The sequence below is a fragment of the Eptatretus burgeri genome, chromosome 12 (assembly GCF_056783735.1).
Source record: "Eptatretus burgeri isolate ZD-2024b chromosome 12, Ebu_testis_v1, whole genome shotgun sequence".
NCBI classification, from domain to species: domain Eukaryota; kingdom Metazoa; phylum Chordata; class Myxini; order Myxiniformes; family Myxinidae; genus Eptatretus; species Eptatretus burgeri.
In genome coordinates this window covers 61,665,426-61,686,012 of record NC_140972.1, presented here as the reverse complement: position 1 = coordinate 61,686,012, position 20,587 = coordinate 61,665,426, and the positions used below count along the sequence as shown (strand labels likewise).

The 20,587-nt window shown below is 43.0% G+C and overlaps 2 protein-coding genes across 3 annotated transcripts in view; one reads left to right on the top strand and one right to left on the bottom strand.

The window, feature by feature from the left end:
- LOC147015740 (BRISC complex subunit Abraxas 2-like) overlaps positions 1–19,114 on the bottom strand; it is an 87,753-nt gene extending 68,639 nt beyond the window's left edge. For both annotated transcript variants that reach the window (XM_085848206.1, XM_085848208.1), the window contains exons 1-3: positions 18,974–19,114; positions 5,051–5,120; positions 3,926–4,023 (exon numbers count right to left, since the gene is read on the bottom strand). The gene's annotated coding sequence lies outside the window, so the exon portion shown is untranslated. The remainder of the gene's footprint in view (positions 1–3,925; positions 4,024–5,050; positions 5,121–18,973) is intronic.
- GCK (glucokinase) overlaps positions 4,463–20,587 on the top strand; it is a 51,718-nt gene continuing 35,593 nt past the window's right edge. The window contains exons 1-6 of the mRNA XM_085848219.1: positions 4,463–5,682; positions 7,853–8,007; positions 14,859–14,978; positions 15,074–15,169; positions 15,305–15,404; positions 18,958–19,141. Coding sequence (XP_085704345.1) covers positions 5,514–5,682; positions 7,853–8,007; positions 14,859–14,978; positions 15,074–15,169; positions 15,305–15,404; positions 18,958–19,141 — 824 coding nt within the window. The 5' untranslated portion in view covers positions 4,463–5,513. The remainder of the gene's footprint in view (positions 5,683–7,852; positions 8,008–14,858; positions 14,979–15,073; positions 15,170–15,304; positions 15,405–18,957; positions 19,142–20,587) is intronic.

The following is a 20,587-nucleotide window of genomic DNA, read 5'->3' as shown; positions in this document are numbered from 1 at the left end:
GACTGCTACATTGTGTGACCGTGGAAATACTGCGGCCGCCGTGTAATTGCTAGTGGCCGTAGATTTTGGAGACGCCACGGCCGCCGTGGCAAATGTGACCTAGGCCTTAGGGATGTGGTTTGAGTTGATTATTGTATCTTGTTGTTTAATTATTGTGCTGGCCAGCAGTTTGTTTGTCGTGAAATTGTTGCAGTATCTGCGGGTGGGTCCGTGTGGTGGAAAAGAACTCATTTCCCACAAGTTGGATCAGCATACACTACCGGTCAGAAGTTTTAGAACACCCACATTTTTCCAGTTTTTCTGAAATTTAAGCAGTTTAATGTTTCAATGTACTCTGAAATTAAAGCATAGAACAAATAAACAATTGCAGATAAAAAGGAAATCACGGAATCATTTTGTTGAACAAAATTTAATCTAAATTTTTGACTCATCAAAGCAGCCACCTTTTGCAGGTATAACAGCCGAACATACTCATGGCGTTCTTTCTGCAATAGAAATCAAATATTGTTCGGAAAGTTCTTCCCAACACTGTTGCAGAAGTTCCCACAAATGTGTTGCACTTGTAGGTTGCTTTGCTTTCACCCTTCTGTCCAGTTCATCCCAGACCAGCTCGATGGGGTTTAAGTCTGTAGACTGTGCTGGCCATGCCATGATTTGAAGCCTACTGTCTTGTTCTTTTCTTCTGAGGTAGTTCTGACATAGCTGGAGGTATGTTTTGGGTCGTTATCTTGCTGTAGGATGAACCCCGAACCAACTGGTCATAGACCAGAGACCAGAGGGTATTGCATGGTGCTGCAAAATGCTGTGGTAGCCCTTTTGGCTCAGGGTGTCAGTCACTCTGTGAAAGTCGCCGACTGGATCCAGCAAAAGAGCCCCAGATTATCACACTTCCTCCTCCATGTTTGACAGTTGGTGTCACACACTGAGGAACCAGCCTTTCGCCTACTCGACGGTGTACAAAACCCCCGCGTGTTGAACCAAAGATTTCAAATTTTGATTCATCGGTCCGAAGACCTTCTCGCAGTTTTCAGTAGTCCATTGGCGGTGCTTCATGGCCCAGGCAAGCCTCTTTTTCTTATTTTGCCATCTTAGCAATGGCTTTCTGAATGCCACTCAACCTGTCAAACCTGCAGCTCGAAGTCTTCTCTTCACAGTTGAAACTGAGACTTCCTTACTTCGACCAGTGTTAAGCTGCTGTGCTTGAAGCTGCTGTCCTGTGAGCTGCCTATCACGCAAGCTGTTGACTCGCAGAAACTTGTCTTCTGATTGTGTTGTGGCTTTGGGTCTGCCAGACCTCTTCCTGTCAGAGTTTCCTCCAGTTTCCAAGTGCCTTTTGATGGTGTAGGAAACTGTACTCACTGACACCTTGGCTTACTTTGCAATTTCTCTAAAGGAAAGACCTACACTTTTCAGGGTTATTATGGTCTGTCTGTCTTCCTTTGTTAATTGTCTTTTTATCACCATGATGATAGCAATATACTACTTCCTGCAGTGCAATATTGTCCAAATATTGCTTCAGAGGGTGGAGCAACACAGTCTGTTCCAACATTGCATTTATACAGACAGAGGGTTTGTAACTAATCAACAAAAGTTGGAACACCTGTCGGAATTGTTTGCATCAACTTTCAAGACTTAGTTTACTTCCATTGCTGCAGAACAGCTGCAGTTGCTTACCCATTATTTGTTCCCTGAAAAGGGCCTTTTTTAACAACTCTGAAATGTACATTATTTTTCAGTTTTTGGTAACCTGAGCTTTTTTTTTAACCTCTGGCAGTTTACTACTTAGCTTTGTACCATTTCAGGTTTTTCACTGGACTTGAACTGCTTAAATCTCAGTAAAAACTGAAAAATGGGGGTGTTCTAAAACTTTTGACTGGTAGTATACAAACGGATAATCTTTAGTTTCGTATATATGGAGGAATAACATTCAATGATTCACTGAAATGTTCAAATGGATTTCACTGAAACAGAAGCCTGAAGTAATCCCTCTTATACACAATTTGACATTCCAAAGAATGAGAGGGTGAGACATTTGACAACTCAACTACAAAATGAGCTGATAAGCATAAGGCAAAATAACTCAAAACTACAATATGTATCCACTTTAGGTGGGAGGGAGAGAATGACACAATCATGGCAAAAGTTGCAGTGTTATAAACCAGGTCACCCTGTTTCGGTGCAGTGAGCAAGCCCTTTTTTCATAATAAGATATTTCCTTTATCAATATGTAGATCAAAAGACTCTCGGGAAAAGTGAAACATTACTGACAGCCAATTCGACTAGAGTACAAAAATTAAACTCATAAAATACCAGCAACAATTCAACAAGTGAAAATGATTGAAAATACATGAATATAATTATTTTTATTCCACATCCGGATCAAGGCACGCGATTGGAGGGGACAACAGGTGGAGTATCAAAAATGGAGGTTTTGGAGAGTGATGATGAAAGACGTGCTGCGGAGGACAAGGTTTTAAGGTATCACGGGAATGCGGAGGTATCGAACACCCACCGACGGGGAAGGGGTCCCAACACTGGTATGGCTGGGGTGCGGACCAAGTCACAAAAGATCAGTGATGCTACAGAGGGTGATAAGGTGGGAATTGCACCAATAGGTGTGTATCCATTGTGAGATTACCCTGGCCCGAACGGTGTGCAAGCCATTTATTTACCATGGGGTTCAGAATTAAGAGCAATAGCGAATGATATGCCGAAAATGCGTGAAGATCCGCAGAGGTTTCAATTGGAATTGTGAGTTATTGTGGAATGTCATAACCCAACTTATGTCGACATGAATGTTTTATTGCGACTGGTTATGCCTGAGCGGATGCTGCGACAGCTGAAACAAACTGCCAAGTGGCCAGAAGAGGCACCCTCAAGTAGGGGCACACTCAATAGTCACATCAATGACCTCATTGAGGCAGTGGTGGAAGTAGCTCCCCTTAAAACGGATTGGGGAAAGATTCAGGCATGTAAACAGAGAGCGTCGAGGACCCATTAGACTATTTAGAGCGTCTACATAATGTGTACGGATGGCATTTGGGTTTGCCAGATGATGAGGGAGTGCCATTTTCCCATGCCTTCGTTAGTGGATTGGCTGCAAAATTACAAGACGATGTCAAACGTATGTGCATGGGATGGGAAACTAAGAACGTGAAAGACATGCTGTCATTTATAAACCAATTTAGCTCACTGATTGAACAACGTAGTGCTGAGACAACAGCAAATTTGATGCACGCACAAGTAAATACATTGCCAGGAGGGGACAGGAGAGAGAGACATGTGAATTATAATGCACAATATTGCAGAACAATATTGTCGGACATGCCACGTTTGCCAAGAACATAATCCGGGGGAGGGGGCCTCAGATGGCTCAAGGGGGGCTCCCCCCCTCCTGCCCTTTCATTCACATCCAAATTGATTTTGCCAAAATGCCAAAGTGTTGTGGGTTTGAGTATATTTTGGTCTTGGTGGATCTATTTTCCAAATGGGTTGAGACATTCCCCTGTAGAAAAGCAGATGCGACTACTGTAGTCAAACTTTTGATGAAAGATTTTGTCTGTCGATTTGGGATTCCCTGTAAAATCTCCAGCGATCAGGCAACTAATCTTACAGCCGAAGTGGTGAAGGAGTTATGTTGGGCCTTGCAAATCAAGCAGCACCTGCATTTCCCTCATCAACCACAGTCAGCAGAGACACAGAATAGGGTTTTAAAGAACAAAGTGGGAAATATTTGTGAACAAACTGGGCTAAAATGGCCAAATGCACCACCAATAGCTCTTAAGACTTTGAGGTCGACCTCCAATCGAAAAACGGGCTTGTCCCCGCATGAAATTATAATAGGGAGACCGATAAAGTTACCTCACTAAGCTCCATTATCTGTAAGAGAGATAAATGTGCATCAAATGGACGAGACGTTGCTCACCTTTTGTATTTCATTGAATCGTGCTGCGAGAGGCTTCTATGCGCAGGTGAAGGAAGCCTTAGCTGAGCCAGCCACTGCTGATTTCCACAGCTTCAAACCTGGGGATTTGGTATATGTAAAGACTCATAAAAGAAAGAACTCTCTCAACAGCCAAGGTGGTGCGGACCCTTTTTAATTCTGCTGACGACCCACCCTGCTATGAAATACCAGGGCCGAGCAACATGGATCCATGCCTCCCACTGCAAAGGGTCACACAGCATGAAAGATCCTGAGAAGAACTTCTGAATGATCACCATTTTGGGACTGCTATGATAGCCTTTCTTGTTACATGCATATGTGCACCATTTGTTTTGACTTGTATGATAAAGATGGGGATATCCCCATGGCCGAATGGGCTCAAGTGCAACTCATAATGGTAGTCGCTTATGTATTCATCAGCCAAACGCTTATCGCACACCTTACCTAGCTAGTCACATCACACAAAGAAACAAAAGAGGCTTAACTAGTGAAGTAGAACTGGATAAGGGTACAAATAGAACAGATTTGCAAAGGAGTATGAGCACTCACGCCCTGATGGATTATACGGGATTAATACTTATCTGGCTCTTCCTCTAAACCATGCTAAAGTTTTAAATAAAACCAGTAGTTGGGTTTGCACTCACATACCCCATTTAACAGTTAGTGGGATACCATTGTTAGCGATACCATTTAATTTGAGTGAGTGGTGTGGATATCGGTTAAGATGGATGCATCAGACCACAGACGTCTTCCCAGGAGATCTCCCAGCAAAGTCCAAATTTGAACGAAAATGAGAGAGGAGGAAAAGAACCCTAAAACTCTGAAGAAGACACATCAACCAACAACCTCAAATCATAACAACAACCTCAGAGAGCCCAAAAGAAGCCCCAATACCTGAAAGATTATGTCATCAAATAGTTTTCATATTCAAAATAACAAATGGAAAAGAGAAGTCATGACCATGGCCAGAAGGAAAGTTCTCAAAGAAAATCATCACTCTGGTTTGAATGGCCACCGCACCGGCCAGTAACTACCCTTATGACGTGCGATGACGCTAGGGCTCTCGATGTGGTTAAAAAGCGTGCGCAGAGTTGACAGGTACTTTACCGAGTGCGACTCGTTCATCTCCATCACCAACCCGAGAGGGATCACGCAGTAAGCCCGCCATCTGCTGCGGCTATAAGGTGGCGAGGATTTAAAGACAGTAGAAAAAAAAGGTCATGGCACCTGGTGTTGGAACCAGACTTACATTTCAACAAAACAGGGAGGTAATTCATTTTATCCTTTCAATGTCTTTGAGCTTTAAGTATAAATTGTTGTGCAAAGTACCCATGCCATTGCTGATGCCTCCATTTCTTTATTTATGCCTCATATTACAAGAAAGTTGGACATAGGGTGTCGATATTGAAAGGTATAACTTACAGAGTTTAACTTCAGACCGAGTAAACCTGCAACATGGTAGAAAGTGTTCGATTCTCTGAGTGCTATCCATTTAAAATAGCTTATAATTGGTCTCCAAAACACAAGACCTAAGTACCATGAGCCTGCTTTCATTGAGACTGCTGGTTGCATGCAGGTTGAGGCGTTGCTGGAGGGGTTTGCACTGGACAGGTCGGTGTTGGAGGATGTCATGTTGCGGTTGAGGCGAGAGATGGAGAAAGGTCTACATGTGCACACTAATATGGAGGCTAGTGTGAAGATGTTGCCCACTTACGTTCGTTCGACCCCTGATGGTTCAGGTAGGTAATAGCTTTTCATCGATGAATAAACCGCTAACAATGCATTTTCTCACTAAATGTTGAGAGAGGTATAAGGTAATTAAATGTTGAGAGGTATCGGGTAACCAATGTTGAGAGAGGTAGAAGGTAATCAAATGTTGAGAGAGGTATAAGGTAATCAAATGTTGAGAAAGGTATAAGGTAACCAAATGTTGAGAGAGGTATAAGGTAATCAAATGTTGAGAGAGGTATAAGGTAATCAAATGTTGAGAGAGGTATAAGGTAACCAAATGTTGAGAGAGGTATAAGGGAACCAAATGTTGAGAGAGATAAAAGGTAATCAAATGTTGAGAAAGGTATGAAGTAATCTAATGTTGAGAGAGAATGAAGGTAATCAAATGTTGAGAGAGAATTAAGGTAATCAAATGTTGAGAGAGAAATAAGGTAATCAAATGTTGAGAAAGGTATGAAGTAATCAAATATTGAGAAAGGAATAAAGTAATTAAATGTTGAGAGAGGTATAAGGTTTTAATGAATCAAATGTTGGGAGAGATATGCTAATCAAATGTTGAGAGAGAATTAAGGTAATCAAATGTTGAGAGAGGTATAAGGTAACCAAATGTTGAGAGAGGTATAAGGTAACCAAATGTTGAGAGGAGTATAAGGTAATCAAATGTTGAGAGAGGTATAAGGTAATCGAATGTTGAGAAAGGTATAAAGTAATCAAATGTTGAGAGAGGTATAAGGTAATCAAATGTTGGGAGAGATATAAGGTAACCAAATGTTGAGAGAGATATAAGGTAACCAAATGTTGAGAGGAGTATAAGGTAATCAAATGTTGAGAGAGGTATAAGGTAATCAAATGTTGAGAGAGGTATAAAGTAATCAAATGTTGAGAGAGATAAAAGGTAATCAAATGTTGAGAGAGATAAAAGGTAATCAAATGTTGAGAGAGATATGCTTATCAAATGTTGAGAGAGAATTAATGAAATCAAATGTTGAGAGAGAAATAAGGTAATCAATTGTTGAGAAAGGTATAAAGTAATCAAATGTTGAGAAAGGTATAAAGTAATTAAATGTTGAGAGAGGTATAAGGTAATAAAATGTTGAGAGAGGTATAAGGTAATCAAATGTTGAGAGAGGTATAAGGTAATCAAATGTTGAGAAAGGTATAAAGTAATCAAATGTTGACAGAGATAAAAGGTAATCAAATGTTGAAAGAGATATGCAAATAAAATGTTGAGAGAGAAATAAGGTAATCAAATGTTGAGAGAGAAATAAGGTAATCAAATGTTAAGAAAGGTATAAAGTAATCAAATGTTGAGAAAGGTATAAAGTAAGTAAATGTTGAGAGGTATAAGGTAATCAAATGTTGGGAGAGATATAAGGTAATCAAATGTTGAGAAAGGTATAAAGTAATAAAATGTTGAGAGAGATAAAAGGTAATCAAATGTTGAGAGAGATATGCTAATCAAATGTTGAGAGAGAATAAAGGAAATCAAATGTTGAGAGAGAATGAAGATAATCAAATGTTGAGAGAGAATTAAGGTAATTAAATGTTGAGAGAGAATTAAGGTAATCAAATGTTGAGAGAGAATTAAGGTAATCAAATGTTGAGAGAGAAATAAGGTAATCAAATGTTGAGAAAAGTATAAAGTAATCAAATGTTGAGAGAGATAAAAGGTAATCAAATGTTGAGAGAGAAATAAAGTAATCAATCTTTGATGTCCACCAACGAATTCCAGAATACGAGACACCACACACATTGATGAATCACCCTGCCTGTGAAACACTAGAATGACAGTTTATAGCTGGGTCGGGATTCAAACCCAGGCGAGACAACTTAGAGACAAGTGTGTGTACCTCTTGGTAAAATTTCCTTCTTTTTCTGCTGACGTAGACCAACTCCAGTCCTTATATAATTGGCTTTGCATGGTGTAATAAACCAATTACCCTGTTGTAACTCACAAAATGCACTTCAGCATCGAACAAAAATAGGAAAACAACAATAATAATGATGACGGCCCAATGTCTGACCTCTTCACCCTAAAAACTAACCCTTTTCCACTCCACAACATCTTCTCCCATGACTAGATTTTCATTACAAAATAAATATAAAATAAAAAACCAGTAATTATTTGCTTGTTAGTGATGATAATATGACATGTACTGTATGTATTGCCTTGGCCAGAGGTGGGAGACTTTCTCGCCTTGGACCTGGGTGGCACAAACATCAGAGTGATGGTCGTGAAAACTGGCACGGACGAGGTGGGCACGTGGAAGGTGGAGACCAAGGTGCAAGTGTACAGCATTCCCAAGGATACTATGACGGGCACCGCCGAGATGGTCAGTTTGCCTGAACTTACCCAAAGTTTGTATAAAAGGCAATCAGAAGTTTTTTTAACGGCTTTCCTAAAAAAGAGGACCTTCAACACAGGAAGAGGCCATTAGGCCCATCAAAGCTCGTGCAATGGTTATCAACCTATGGTTGTTTGTACGTGCTCTATCCTTTTAAAATGCTGACCATCAAGCAAGAAGCATCACATAACATTTTAAAAACTCTTTGGTACAACTCAGCCAGGATTCGAACCACAGACCTCCCAGATTTCAAGAGGATGCTCTAACCATTACACCACCGACTCTGGTGTAAACGTTTAGAGTCTGAGCAATGTGTGTCAAAAATATAAATAATATCCGAAAATATGATCTCGATTATAACATATGATTCAGAGTTGTGGCTAAAAATAATCCACACCAGACCCTGGGTCTTCCAAATTATTATTTATAGTGTGTGTGTGTGTGTGTGTGTGTGTGTGTGTGTGTGTGTGTGTGTGTGTGTGTGTGTGTGTGTGTGTGTGTGTGTGTGTGTGTGTGTGTGTGTGTGTGTGTGTGCCTCAATATAATGGTTCGTTCCAGATGGAAGGACCTCATCATGATGAATGTTCTTCTGTTATTGCTTATTTATTTGTTTTTTTAATTTTATTTATAGAGTGGTCGGAATTTTGTCATTTTCGGTTGTTTATTTAGTTATTAACCTCACAACAACTTCTTTCTTGCATTGCGTTATTAATTTTCCCAAAAAATATATTCTTCCCATGTCATGAAGCATTTCAAAGGTTTATTAACAAAGTTCTTCAGCTATTTTCCCCGATTTGACATCCTCAAATCCTGCTCAGTGATCCCAATGTGACCGTTGAAGTACAAATTATCCAGAGCAAGACACCTCATGAGGTTTCCAAAAACGAGCAACTCGAGGGATGGAGAAATTTCATTTACTGACTCCTGGACTCGTGGAGGACCTCTATAATCTTCTCAAAACCAACATCATCAATTCTCTCCAATATTGTGCACAATCATATTCTTCTTATCATGTCGAGTCATACACTAAATATTACTCCAATAATTTGCACATGCCAACGCCTTGGATGTAGCATTAGCTAGGAATAATGGAGAACATAGTACAGTACTCCTAACTGGGGACATACTGTACAAGCAGATGTTTCATGCTCTGTCTCACCACAGTCACGCATGTTGGGATCTGTGGAGAACCCCCGTTTGATCATCACTGCTATGGACCTTTAAACACCAGTTCTAACATGGTTTAGTCATTTCCAGATGGGCCAAATGTTCTTCCTGCCTGGTGGTAGATGTTCTTCTGGTTTGAGATGCATGCATTTGAAGAGCTTCCTCAAAAGTGTTGTGCAAAGTCCTCCAACCAATTTTTTCTTGGAGTATCCTCAAGGGATTTTGTAGAGTCAATGAAATTCTTCCTGGACTTCAACCTACTCTCGACTGCAGTATATTCATGCAGGGAGTGCCTTTTGTCATTGAAATGTCTGGAGTGCCCCCATTCTGCTTGCTGTGGCTGTTATGATGCTTGGAGGGACAATTCCGGAAAAGACGTGCAGGCTGTTGACATTTGTTGGTTTCGGCACCCTGTAATGCATCGGCAGCTATCATTCAGTGCAGGGTCTAGTTTCGTGGCATGGGAATATCTTTCCCACACCGGGCAGGCATATTCTACTGTGCTGTTGCATAGAACCAGTGATGTAGCTCAAAGGGTGGAAGGATGAGCATCCCATTTCGAGTTAACAAGCTTTCTGAGAATGTTGTTCCAAGTGTTCACTTTAGCCTATAATTGTGTTCTCCACGTGCACCTTATAAGACAAGGTTCAGTACAGTGTCACTCCCATTGAAATTGGGTTTCAGCATTGGGTAAGTGGCACCACATCCCAGGTGATGGTGAAATTCCAACTGCCATTGTGGTTCCATAAGTGACAAAGGCTGACTTATGTCTTCACACCAAGCTGATTCACCTTGTAGAGTAGTATGAAGACAGTTTAGACAGGGCAGACTTTCAATTTCCTCATAGGCCTTGGGGTTTTAATTTTTTAACAGGTTCCACAGGTGGGAAAAGGAGGAATGAATGAGTGGAGATGAGTCGTGATCCTGGATTTAGGTAGTTTAAGCAAAAGGGAGTTGACGGTGGAGTGTGTGTGTGTGTGTGTGTGTGTGTGTGTGTGTGTGTGTGTGTGTGTGTGTGTGTGTGTGTGTGTGTGTGTGTGTGTGTGTGTGTGTGTGTGTGTGTGTGTGTGTGTGTGTGTGTGAGCGCCCTGAAGGAACCTGGAGAGGGGATAAAGTACGGAAAGAGCAGAGGGTGCAAGACCAGAAAGGAAGTGGTAGAAGACAGAGAGACCACCAACTTGTCTGCGATGGCAAAGCGACAGGTCCATCGACTCGGCTTCATCGCAGGAGATTCCAATAATATTAAAAGCCTTGGTGGTGTCAAACTGAGCAAGATGTGAGGCAGGGCAGCAAGCCCAAAGGGGACAGCATTATTCCATCAAGATGCAGATGAAGGCCTTGTCGGTGGATAGGAGTTGACGTGTGCCAAGGAAAGATTTTGTACGACAGAGACTGGCTTTGGAGGCCAATTTTGAAATGTTGTTTACCCAAGGAAGATCATGGCTGATATTGAGACCCAGGAGTTTGAATGACTGAATTTCCTCAAGAGGACTGTGAAGAAAGTAAATAGGAGGGTTTTCCAGACAGTCCTTTCAGAGAGAAATCGTGAGAGTATGAGATTTATCAGGAATGAAAGTCATATTCCAAGTGTTTGACAATCTTGTGATTTATTTTTTTCATAGTCTGAAGGATGAGGGAAGTTATGGCAGAGGGTGGAGTCATCAGCAAATAGATAAAGAGGATGTTCCAGAGAGTCAGAGAGAGGAGATGAAAGGATTTTTTTGTATACCTTGTCGAGGCTCGTATGAGAGCTAACACACAACGCACAGCAAGGGGGGCATGAGACAAGAGGGGCGGGAGTGGAAGGGACAAAACAGTGGGGAACAGAGACATTAGGAGATCTGTGGAAGGGAGAGGGATGGGGCAGGGAACATGGGGAATACAAGATGGATATTACAGGGACTTTCAGGAAGGAAAGCAGGGAAATTGAAGGAGGTGGGTTTGGGTTGGATTAATGGGGGTAGAAAAGATCGAGGATTTGGATTGGGGATGATAAGAGGTGGTGGTGAGCAGCTGTTTTGAAGGCCTGGATGGAAGAATGGGATTGAATAGAGTGAGGGAGTTTATTCCAAAGGCAGGAAAAAAGGGAAATGAAAGAGTGAAGGTGAGCAGTGATTCGTGATTTTTGTAGTTTTACCAGAAGGGGGTTTTTGGTGGACCTTGAGCGCTCTGCGGAAATATGGTGGGGACAAATCGCAGACAGAGCAGGGGGGGGCGAGACCGGAGAGGAGATAGTAGAAAACAGAAAGACCTGCCTGTGGTGAGAGAGAGTGAGAGGCCCAAAGACTCAGCCTGCGGTGAGAGAGAGTGAGAGGCCCAAAGACTCAGCCTCATCGTGGGAGATGCCACTGATCCGAAATGCCTTGGTTCCCACAGCGTGAAGCCGAGAAAGGTGGGAGGCAGGAGCACCAGCCCAGAGGGGAGAGCAGTACTACATCAGACTGTGGTTGACAGCTTTGTATGTGGTCAGGAGCTCAGGTGGGCCAAGGAAGGACTATGCACGACGGAGGATTCCCAGTCGGCGACTGTCTTTGGAGGCCAGGTTGGAAATGTGGCTTTCCCAGGAAAGATCATGGGAGATAGTGAGACCCAGAAGCTTGAAAGAAAGGACTTCTTCCAATGGATTGATGAGAAAATAGATGGGGGGGTGGGTTCCAAACGGTCATTTCGGAGAGACAAAGTGAGAGTGTGAGATTTGTCCGGATTGAAAGACATGTTCCACGTGTTGGACCAGCTTGTGATTTTATCCAGATCTGCAGAGAATGAAGAACCTGCTGCTTGCCGGTCTGAGGGGTGACAGATGGTATGGCAGAGGGTGGAGTCATCAGCAAAGACATAAAGAGGATTTTCCAGAGAGTCGGAGAGATCATTGATGAAAACCAGGAAAAGAACAGGGCCCAGAACGCTACCTTGAGGAACTCCAGCCTGGACAGGAAGAGGGGGTGAAAGAACTCCATTTATGGCCACACGTTGACTGCGACAGGAGAGGAAGTCTGTGAGCCATGAGTGGAGATGGCCTAGGATACCATAGGAAGAGAGTTTAGTAAGCAGGGCAGGGTGCCAGACCATGTCAAAAGTATGCCATATGTCTGGGGATATGGCTCTGATTTCATGTCCGGCATCGAGAACCTCCATCCATTGTTGGGAGAGCAGAAGCAGCTTGTCTAGGGTGGAGTGACCTGGTCTGAAACCAAATTGATGATCGGAAATCAAGCCATTGGAAAAGAGAAAGGATTTAATGTCTGAAGCGATGAAAGATTCCATAACCTTGCTGATGATTGGGAGAAGGCTGATTGGTCTGTAGTTGCAGGGATCTGTTTTTGCACCTTTTTTATGTAGGGCGGTAATGTTTGCTGATTTAAATGTTGAATCACAGATCTGGGTAAAATCACAAACTGGTCCAACATGTGGAACATGTCTTTCAATCCGGACAAATCTCACACTCTCACTATATCTCTCCAAAAGGACCGTTTGGAACTGCCCCCACCCCACCCCCCCCCCATCCACCTTCTCAACAATCCTCTGGAAGAAGTCCTTTCTTTCAAGCTTCTGGGTCTCAGTATCTGCCATGATCTTTCCTGGGAAAGCCACATTTCCAACCTGGCCTCCAAAGCCAGTCACCGACTGGGAATCCTCTGTCGTGCATAGTCCTTCCTCGGCCCTCCTGAGCTCCTGACCACAAACAAAGCTTTCGTCCGCAGCCTGATAGTGTACTGCTCTCCCCTCTGGGCTGGGGCTCCTGCCTCCCACCTTTCTCAGCTTTGTGCTGTGGAAACCAAGGCATTTCAGATTATTGGTATCTGCAGCAGTGAGGCTGAGTCCTTGGGTCTCTCATTTTCTCACCGCAGGCAGGTCAGTGGTCTTTCTGTCTTCTACCGTCTCCTCTCTGGTCTTGCCCCCGCCCCTGCTCTGTCTGCGATATGTCCCCCCCCCCTCCATATTTCCGCAGGGCACTCATGGTCCGCCAACAACCCCCTTCTGGTAAAACTACCAAAATCAAGAATCACTGCTAACCTTCACTCTTTCATTCCTCTTTTTTCCCGCCTTTGGAATAAACTACCTCACTCTGTTCAATCACATTCTTCCCTCCAGGCCTTCAAAACCGCTGTTCACCACCACCTCTTATCATCCCCCATCCAAATCCTCGATCTTTTCTACCCCTGTTATTCCACCCCAAATCCATCTCCTTCAAATTCCCTGCTTTCCTTTCTGAAAGTCCCTGTAATGTCCATCTTGTATTCCCCATGTTCCCCGCCCCATCCCTCTCCCTTCCACAGATCTCCTAATGTCAGTGTTCCTTGCTGTTTTGTCCTCACTCCCGCCCCTCTTGTCTCCTACCTCCCTTGCTGTGCGTTGTGTATTAGCTCTCATACGAGCCTCGACAAGGTCTACAAAAAAAAAAAAGTTCGGTGATATTAACAGTGAAATAAAGACTTGTGGAGACCAAATACTTTTGTCAATTTCAACTTATTTTTAGAGAAAATTGTGAGTTATTTGAAAAAAAGTGCAAGGGTGCCAATATGTTTGGCCATGACTGTACTACTGATGGCAGCTTTCCATAGCACAGGCTGTGGCAAATTTGATATGGTGAGTGTGTTCCATCATTTCAAAAGTATAGATAGGTCCTGCTTGTCATAATATTTTCACTTTTTGATGGAAGAAAAGGATCAGCATAACCATTAGGTTCACTCAGCCTGAGCAGGGGAAAATAGACCATGAAATGTTCTGGACAGGCTAGCACAGAAGTGAGTCCAAAGTGAGGGGGACTACCTTTAATGGATCACATTATGGACCATATTAATGGATCACCACATTAATGGACCATCACATTAATGGATCACATAATGGACCATATTCATGGAGGGGGGTTGAGCAAACCGACATTCTGATACTGACACATGCATCGTGACCCATATTGGACCTCAGATGATCGACCGATAAATCCATGCACCTGGTTTTGCAGGCGGTTCATGAGCCTCTGAAACTACGTTCGATGCATTGGCCTTTTGAGATCATCTGTTTGAAGGAGAATGGCTATGGGATGGAATTCATCTTGGTCAAACATCACAAACATGGAACTACACATGGGTACAGCATCACTGTCATACAAAAAGTGCATTTTTATTCTGATGCACCAAACACGGAATGAGGCGATTCAATGTTTGCAAGAATAAAATAAAAATAACAATCGGGCAATTTCGCTCCGGTGAGCTTGCTGAAAATGACCCAAAACTCTTATTACTCGGGATGGTAATCAAACCTCCGCAGAAGCCGTTAGGGGAACTGGAAATCTAAATTAGACTCCGTTCTGGAAGTTCTTAACAAATCTTTAACATGTGTACACAATATTCCATGTGCTGTGCCATGTCACTGACACTATGATGATCTCACATGGGTGCAGATGAAGATAAGTTGTTTTTTTGCCATAAACCATAAATGGGTTCTTTTGGGGGGTGGGGGGAGGCCAGCCCTCAAATTTCAAATCAAATAGCAGGTCAGAGGGAACTCTCAGACATGGAAATTCGCATTTTGGGGTATTGGACTGTCGAGCACCTTTTAAGGAGAGACCGTAACCTTTGCCAGCTTGTAATCACATCAACAGGGTTGCAGTTTTCTGCACTCCATAATTCAGACAGACATAAGTCCCACAATTCCCGTTTTTATTTCTCCAGCTTTTCGGTTTCGTTGCCGAGTGCATCGCAAACTTCTTGGAGAAACACAACATGAAGGAACGAAAACTCCCGCTCGGATTCACTTTCTCCTTCCCCGTCAAGCACCAAGATCTTGACAAGGTTGACTCAATTATTCATACAACATGGAGTGTTCCCTTGAAGGTATGCTTGGACAAACTTGACCGCAATTCTGTGCCCCATGTGACTGTATGTAGGGAATTTTGATGAAGTGGACGAAAGGGTTCAAAGCTTCTGGGGCTGAGGGTAATGATATTGTGAACCTACTCCGTGAAGCCATAAAGAAGAGGCGTGTAAGTTCCGTTGACACCCATTCTTTCACAAATTATTCTCTTTTTTCTCCAAATAGATCCCATTGAACTTTTTGGTGAGGTGAGTGTGAAATCTCGCTTTGATGAATTAAGTTAAAATACTTTTACTACATACAGGACATTGAAATGGATATCGTTGCCATGGTGAATGACACAGTAGCTACGATGGTGTCCTGTTACTATGAAGATCATAATTGCGAGATTGGACTGATAGTAGGTAAGATTTCCCGCACGATGTACTAGAGCAAGGATTAATAAAATATTTTCTTGACCAATGATATATCATCCTCAACCAATATTTTCAGGCCACTGTAGGATGAAGGCCTCCTTCAACTCACGTTCGGGGTATTGGCATACTCTCTATGCTGGCCAAGTGTGAGTTGGTGAGAAAGTTTGGGAAGGAATTTGAAATTTGTTTAAGGGTGCCGGGGATAACTCGCTTACTCCTCAAGAAAAAAACACCATGGGATATTTCACGACCATCAACTTCTCCAAGTCCACTGTTGGCTTCACAGCTAAGGTGGCTATCTTAAGATCTTACGGTCTTGAGTTTGGGCCCGTCGGCTGTTAAATTAACACCAGGTAGGTTGATTCAGCCTGTCATCCTTCCGAAGTCGGTGAAATGAGTTCCATTGTACTGGTAATACTAATAGAGCACACTGCATCAGTGGCACAGCCTACTACTACTACTACTACAACGATTATGCATGCCCAACTAGGGGACGTAGCAACCCCCATAACTGTAGGTCTATCGCTTTCTGGCAACATTGACGTGGGCTAAGGCCAAACTCGTTGGCACACTGGTGTAACCAATAAAGTCTTGGGCGTCCTCGAGGACGGCACCAGGTTGGATCTGGTCGTTGACCATGGTAAAGATTCATGGCAAATTCCGGGGGAAATATGAGGCAGTACATGTTCATTGAAACAGTGGATGTGTCCAGAAAGAGAATAGCGTCTCCTTGCAATATCGAGTGTGATGGGGCCTAGTCTAGTGATCTCACAAATGGTGCTGTTTGAAACTCGGTCATACCATCGTACCCCAAGGATGTGACGTTGACATCGCATGTGGAAAGCTTGCAAAGTGTCTTGGTCCTTTTTTCAAAAGAGTTCATGTCTCACAACTATAGAGGAGAACAGGTTGGATGCATGTTGTGTAAATGCAGAGCTTTGATGGTAAACTAAGCCGGAGCTGTTTTCAGACAGCGTCGAGTTGCTCCATGGCAGAGCCAACCATGCTGATTCATCTATGCACATCAGGACTGCAGTATCCAGATGAATGAATGTTAGAGCCCAGGTAAGTGAAATGATCTACTAATTCCACAACAACACCAGAGATAGGTACTGGTAGGGGAGAAGGACCAATGACAACATTCTGTACTTTGGTTGTTTGCCATGAGGGCGTAAGGCCTAGGCTTTTAGCAACTGATTCAAAGCGGTTAAACACAGCCGGCCAGTAAACAGAGTCTCTCACAAACAGGGTAGCATCACCTGCATAGAGTAGATCGGTGATGATTTCTCTACCAACATTGATTCCAAGCTGATCTGTACACCTTGACGTTATCCAGTCCATGGCACAGCAGAAGAGGAAGGGAGCAAGGACGCAACCCTGACAAACTCCAGAAGACATGGGGAAAGGTGATGAAAAGGGTGTCCACTCTGACATGGGCTGTTGTATGTTCATGGAGGTTCTGGATCAGGTTGAGAAGTGATGATGGAATTCCATTGACTCTCAGCACCTTCCATAGGGATGTTCGTGCAACAAAGTCAAATGCGGCCTTGATGTCGATATACGCCACATTTAATGGACGCTGAAATACCCGATGAAGTTCTGCAAGAATACGAAGGGCTAGGATGGCATCCGTTGTAGACCTGTTTTGGGTGAAACCAGATTGCTTGGGGCGTTTATGTTGTAGCAGGAGGGGGTGAATACGGTTCAAGAGAACATGAGCAAAAACCTTCCCAGGGACAGATAGCAAGGTCATCGGGTGATAGCTATTGCAGTTGGAGCGGGGGCCTTTGCCTTTGCAGATGGGGATTATTATGCCATTTTTTCACTCAGCTGGAACATGCCCAGAATTCCAGACATTTATAAAAAGCCATTGCAATATATCACAAATGGGAGTCTCTGCACATTTCAGCAGTTCTGCGGTGATGCATCACACCCAGCAGCTCGACCACTTTTGCATTTCCTCACTGCGCAATGGACCTCAGACAAGGATGGAGGATCCCAACACACAGCGACATCACCGTCAGCTATGGATGCCTCTTCCTCCAAGTCTGGGGAGTGTGTACCAGGGGGGAAGTTAAGCACCTGCTCAAAATGTTCTTTCCAGCAGTTGAGAGTTTCCTCATTGATATGGCAGGGGGTGCCACTTGCCTTCATGATCGGAATGCTGCTTTTGTTTTTGTTTGAATTTTGACCAATACGCAGGTGCTGGATTCACCAGAAGGCAGGTTGAAGGTCGTTTTGATGAATACCTTCCTCAGCTTAATCGGCCAGGTGCCATACCAAGAATCAAGATCTTTACTCGCCTTCACCCGATAAACACCTCTAAGGTGCATTCTTTCTAGGATGTTTCCTTGAAGTCGTGCTTGCCTCTTCATATCAATAATGGCCAGGCTATCTGCTGACAACCACGGCCGATTCTGTTGTCTACTGAATCCACTGTCTTGGATGCCGCAGAGAGGATAGTGTCACGGTTAAGAGGCCAAGACTACTCAACATCGCCTAAAGCGATGTTTGAGAGTTCGCCTAAAGCATCAAAACGGTTCTGAATGGTGATGTTATATCGAGCTGACAGCTCTGGATCACAAACCATAGCTTCTACATTCAAATGTTTCCCAGGTCTTGCATGATAATGGTATACAGAGTGCAGACATGTATCAGCCACAACTAGTCTGTGGTCATTGTTTATCGGACTTCGGCGCCTCTGAAACCCCGATATGATTTGAAAATTGAACGATCTTGTGATAAAATGTGATCCAGTTCTTTACGGGTCGAAACATCATGAGATCCAGATGAATCTGTGTACGTCTCTCCTACTGAACCAAGAACCCATAACGGATAGGTTAGGAGAGCAGAGGGACATCATACGAAGACAGATGTCATTCATATAACCAGATCCGTAGTTCCCGATAATACTTTCAAACCCTGTACGATCAGTACAAGAGGATGCATTCAGGTCGCCAAGAATCAAAAGTTGGTCATAAAATGCGACCAATTGCTCATAGCGGCACAGCCAAGCCCCCAGAAAATGATGCAACCAGCAGCCACAGGCTGCACACGATAGCTGTCAACTCCATAAATGTTGTCATATGGATACTCCAGCTGAACATATTTCCAATAGACAACACACACATTGATGCCATGCCATGCATGGGAAACACCAGGATGGCAGTTTATAGCCAGGTTGATGTTCCAACTGAGGGATAGACAGCCCAAATATGTATATATATATATATATATATATATATATATATATATATATATATATATATATATGTATATATATAATATATGTACATGAAATAGGACTACATACATATGAAAAAAAATTGTTGGTGTTTCTTGTACGATTGTGAATATGACACTCGTATAACTTTTTGAAAGACCCAAATAATCTGGGAGGTTTATACTTTCCCCTCCACCCCCCACTCCTCACACCCCTCAAAACAAACAATTGTTGAGTTCACCAAATACTAAAAGAGACTGGCAGTAACACATTAAATTCACCGAGATAAGTACAAATGTCCACATGTGCATTGGGCAGGAACAGGATGCAACACCTGTTATATGGAGGAGATGCGAAACGTGGAGATGGTGGAGGGGGATGAAGGCCGCATGTGCATCAACACAGAGTGGGGAGCTTTTGGGGACACGGGCGAACTGGAGGATCTTTGGCTGGAGTACGACAGACGGGTCGATGAGATGTCCCTAAATCCTGGGAAGCAAAAGTAAGTGGATCAGGAGTTTTCTTTGTTAATAAAGATTGTTAAATTTATGTGGCACTCATTCAATCCTACGATTGTGAACATAACATATTAGGAAGAAGGAAAAAACAACATGTTATAGTCCCCATTGTTTCAGTAATTTTGCTGTACGGAGTTAAAGGTGCTAGCTCATATTTATTTACAACAAAAATGGCTGCCAGTCTACCAGTCAGCCATCTTTTATCAGATCACAAAATAAGGTGTGGTGCACGTGTATGCCATCATGTACATCATGTGGTTGAGCAAAGTTTGAACAAAATCGGACCATGCATGTCTGAGAAATGGTTGAAGATCCATTTTAGTAACAAAATGCCCACCAGTCAACCATCTTGGATCTGATCTCAAAAAAAAATGACACGCATATGCAAGCAATCATTCATTATCTGTGTGCAAAGTTTGAACAAGATCGGAAAATGAATGTCCGAGAAATGGTTGAGGACGTGTTCAATACCGGCATTTTTTCTTTTTACAACTAAAATGGCCACGAGTCGGCCATCTTTGATCACACCGCGAAACAAAATGATGTGCTTATGTAGCCCATCATTGTGTTGTCTTTGTGCCAAGTCCAAATAAAATCGGTCCATACATGTCCGAGATATGGTCACGGGTGCACGCACACATGGACACAAAAATCAGGACCAAATCCATAAGACCCTGTTTCGGATTATGAAGTCCAATGGGGGCTAATAACAGGCAGTCACGGTTTCATGGTAATATGCAGATGAACTACTGAGCAAAGGTTTGAACCTATGGAAAAAAAAACCTTCCAGAATGGTTGGCAAGTTGCACATTCCTCAATTTCTCCTTTAATCAGCCTCCAGATGTAAAACCCCTTTAATTTTATGGTACTCAATGACTCAATGGTTAATAACTCAATGGTTCATGGTACTCAATGAGTACAACTTTGCCTCAGGACATATTGACCGACTTCGCTTAGGTCAGGGGTCAAAGGTAAATTGGTGCAAAAATCGATAATATGCGAGAGCTGGAGGTGCCTTCGCGCCAAATGCTATTCCTCCAAGGGTTATGGTTGGATGGTCATGAAAATTCACACTAATCGTCTGGAATACATTGTGCACAAACGATCGAGCCGGATTTTGGATTTAGACCATTGTTCACCCACAGCACCCCCTCGAACTTTGGGGATTTCCGATTTCAAACGGCATTTTCGGTACTTTTCATTCAAATGGATACCGAGTAGTTATCAGTGGATGGAACTGGATGTGATTTGATATGCATAATCTTAAGGTGATTCCCTATCTGCTATATGACATCCATTTTGCTCTATATCTGATAGTTTCCAAATGGCAACCCTCTCAACTTGGGTGTCCGAGGGCCATTGAGCATTCCTGCTGAAACTTCAAAGTACACTAGCTCCAAGACGATTGAACCAAATTGAATGAAACTTTA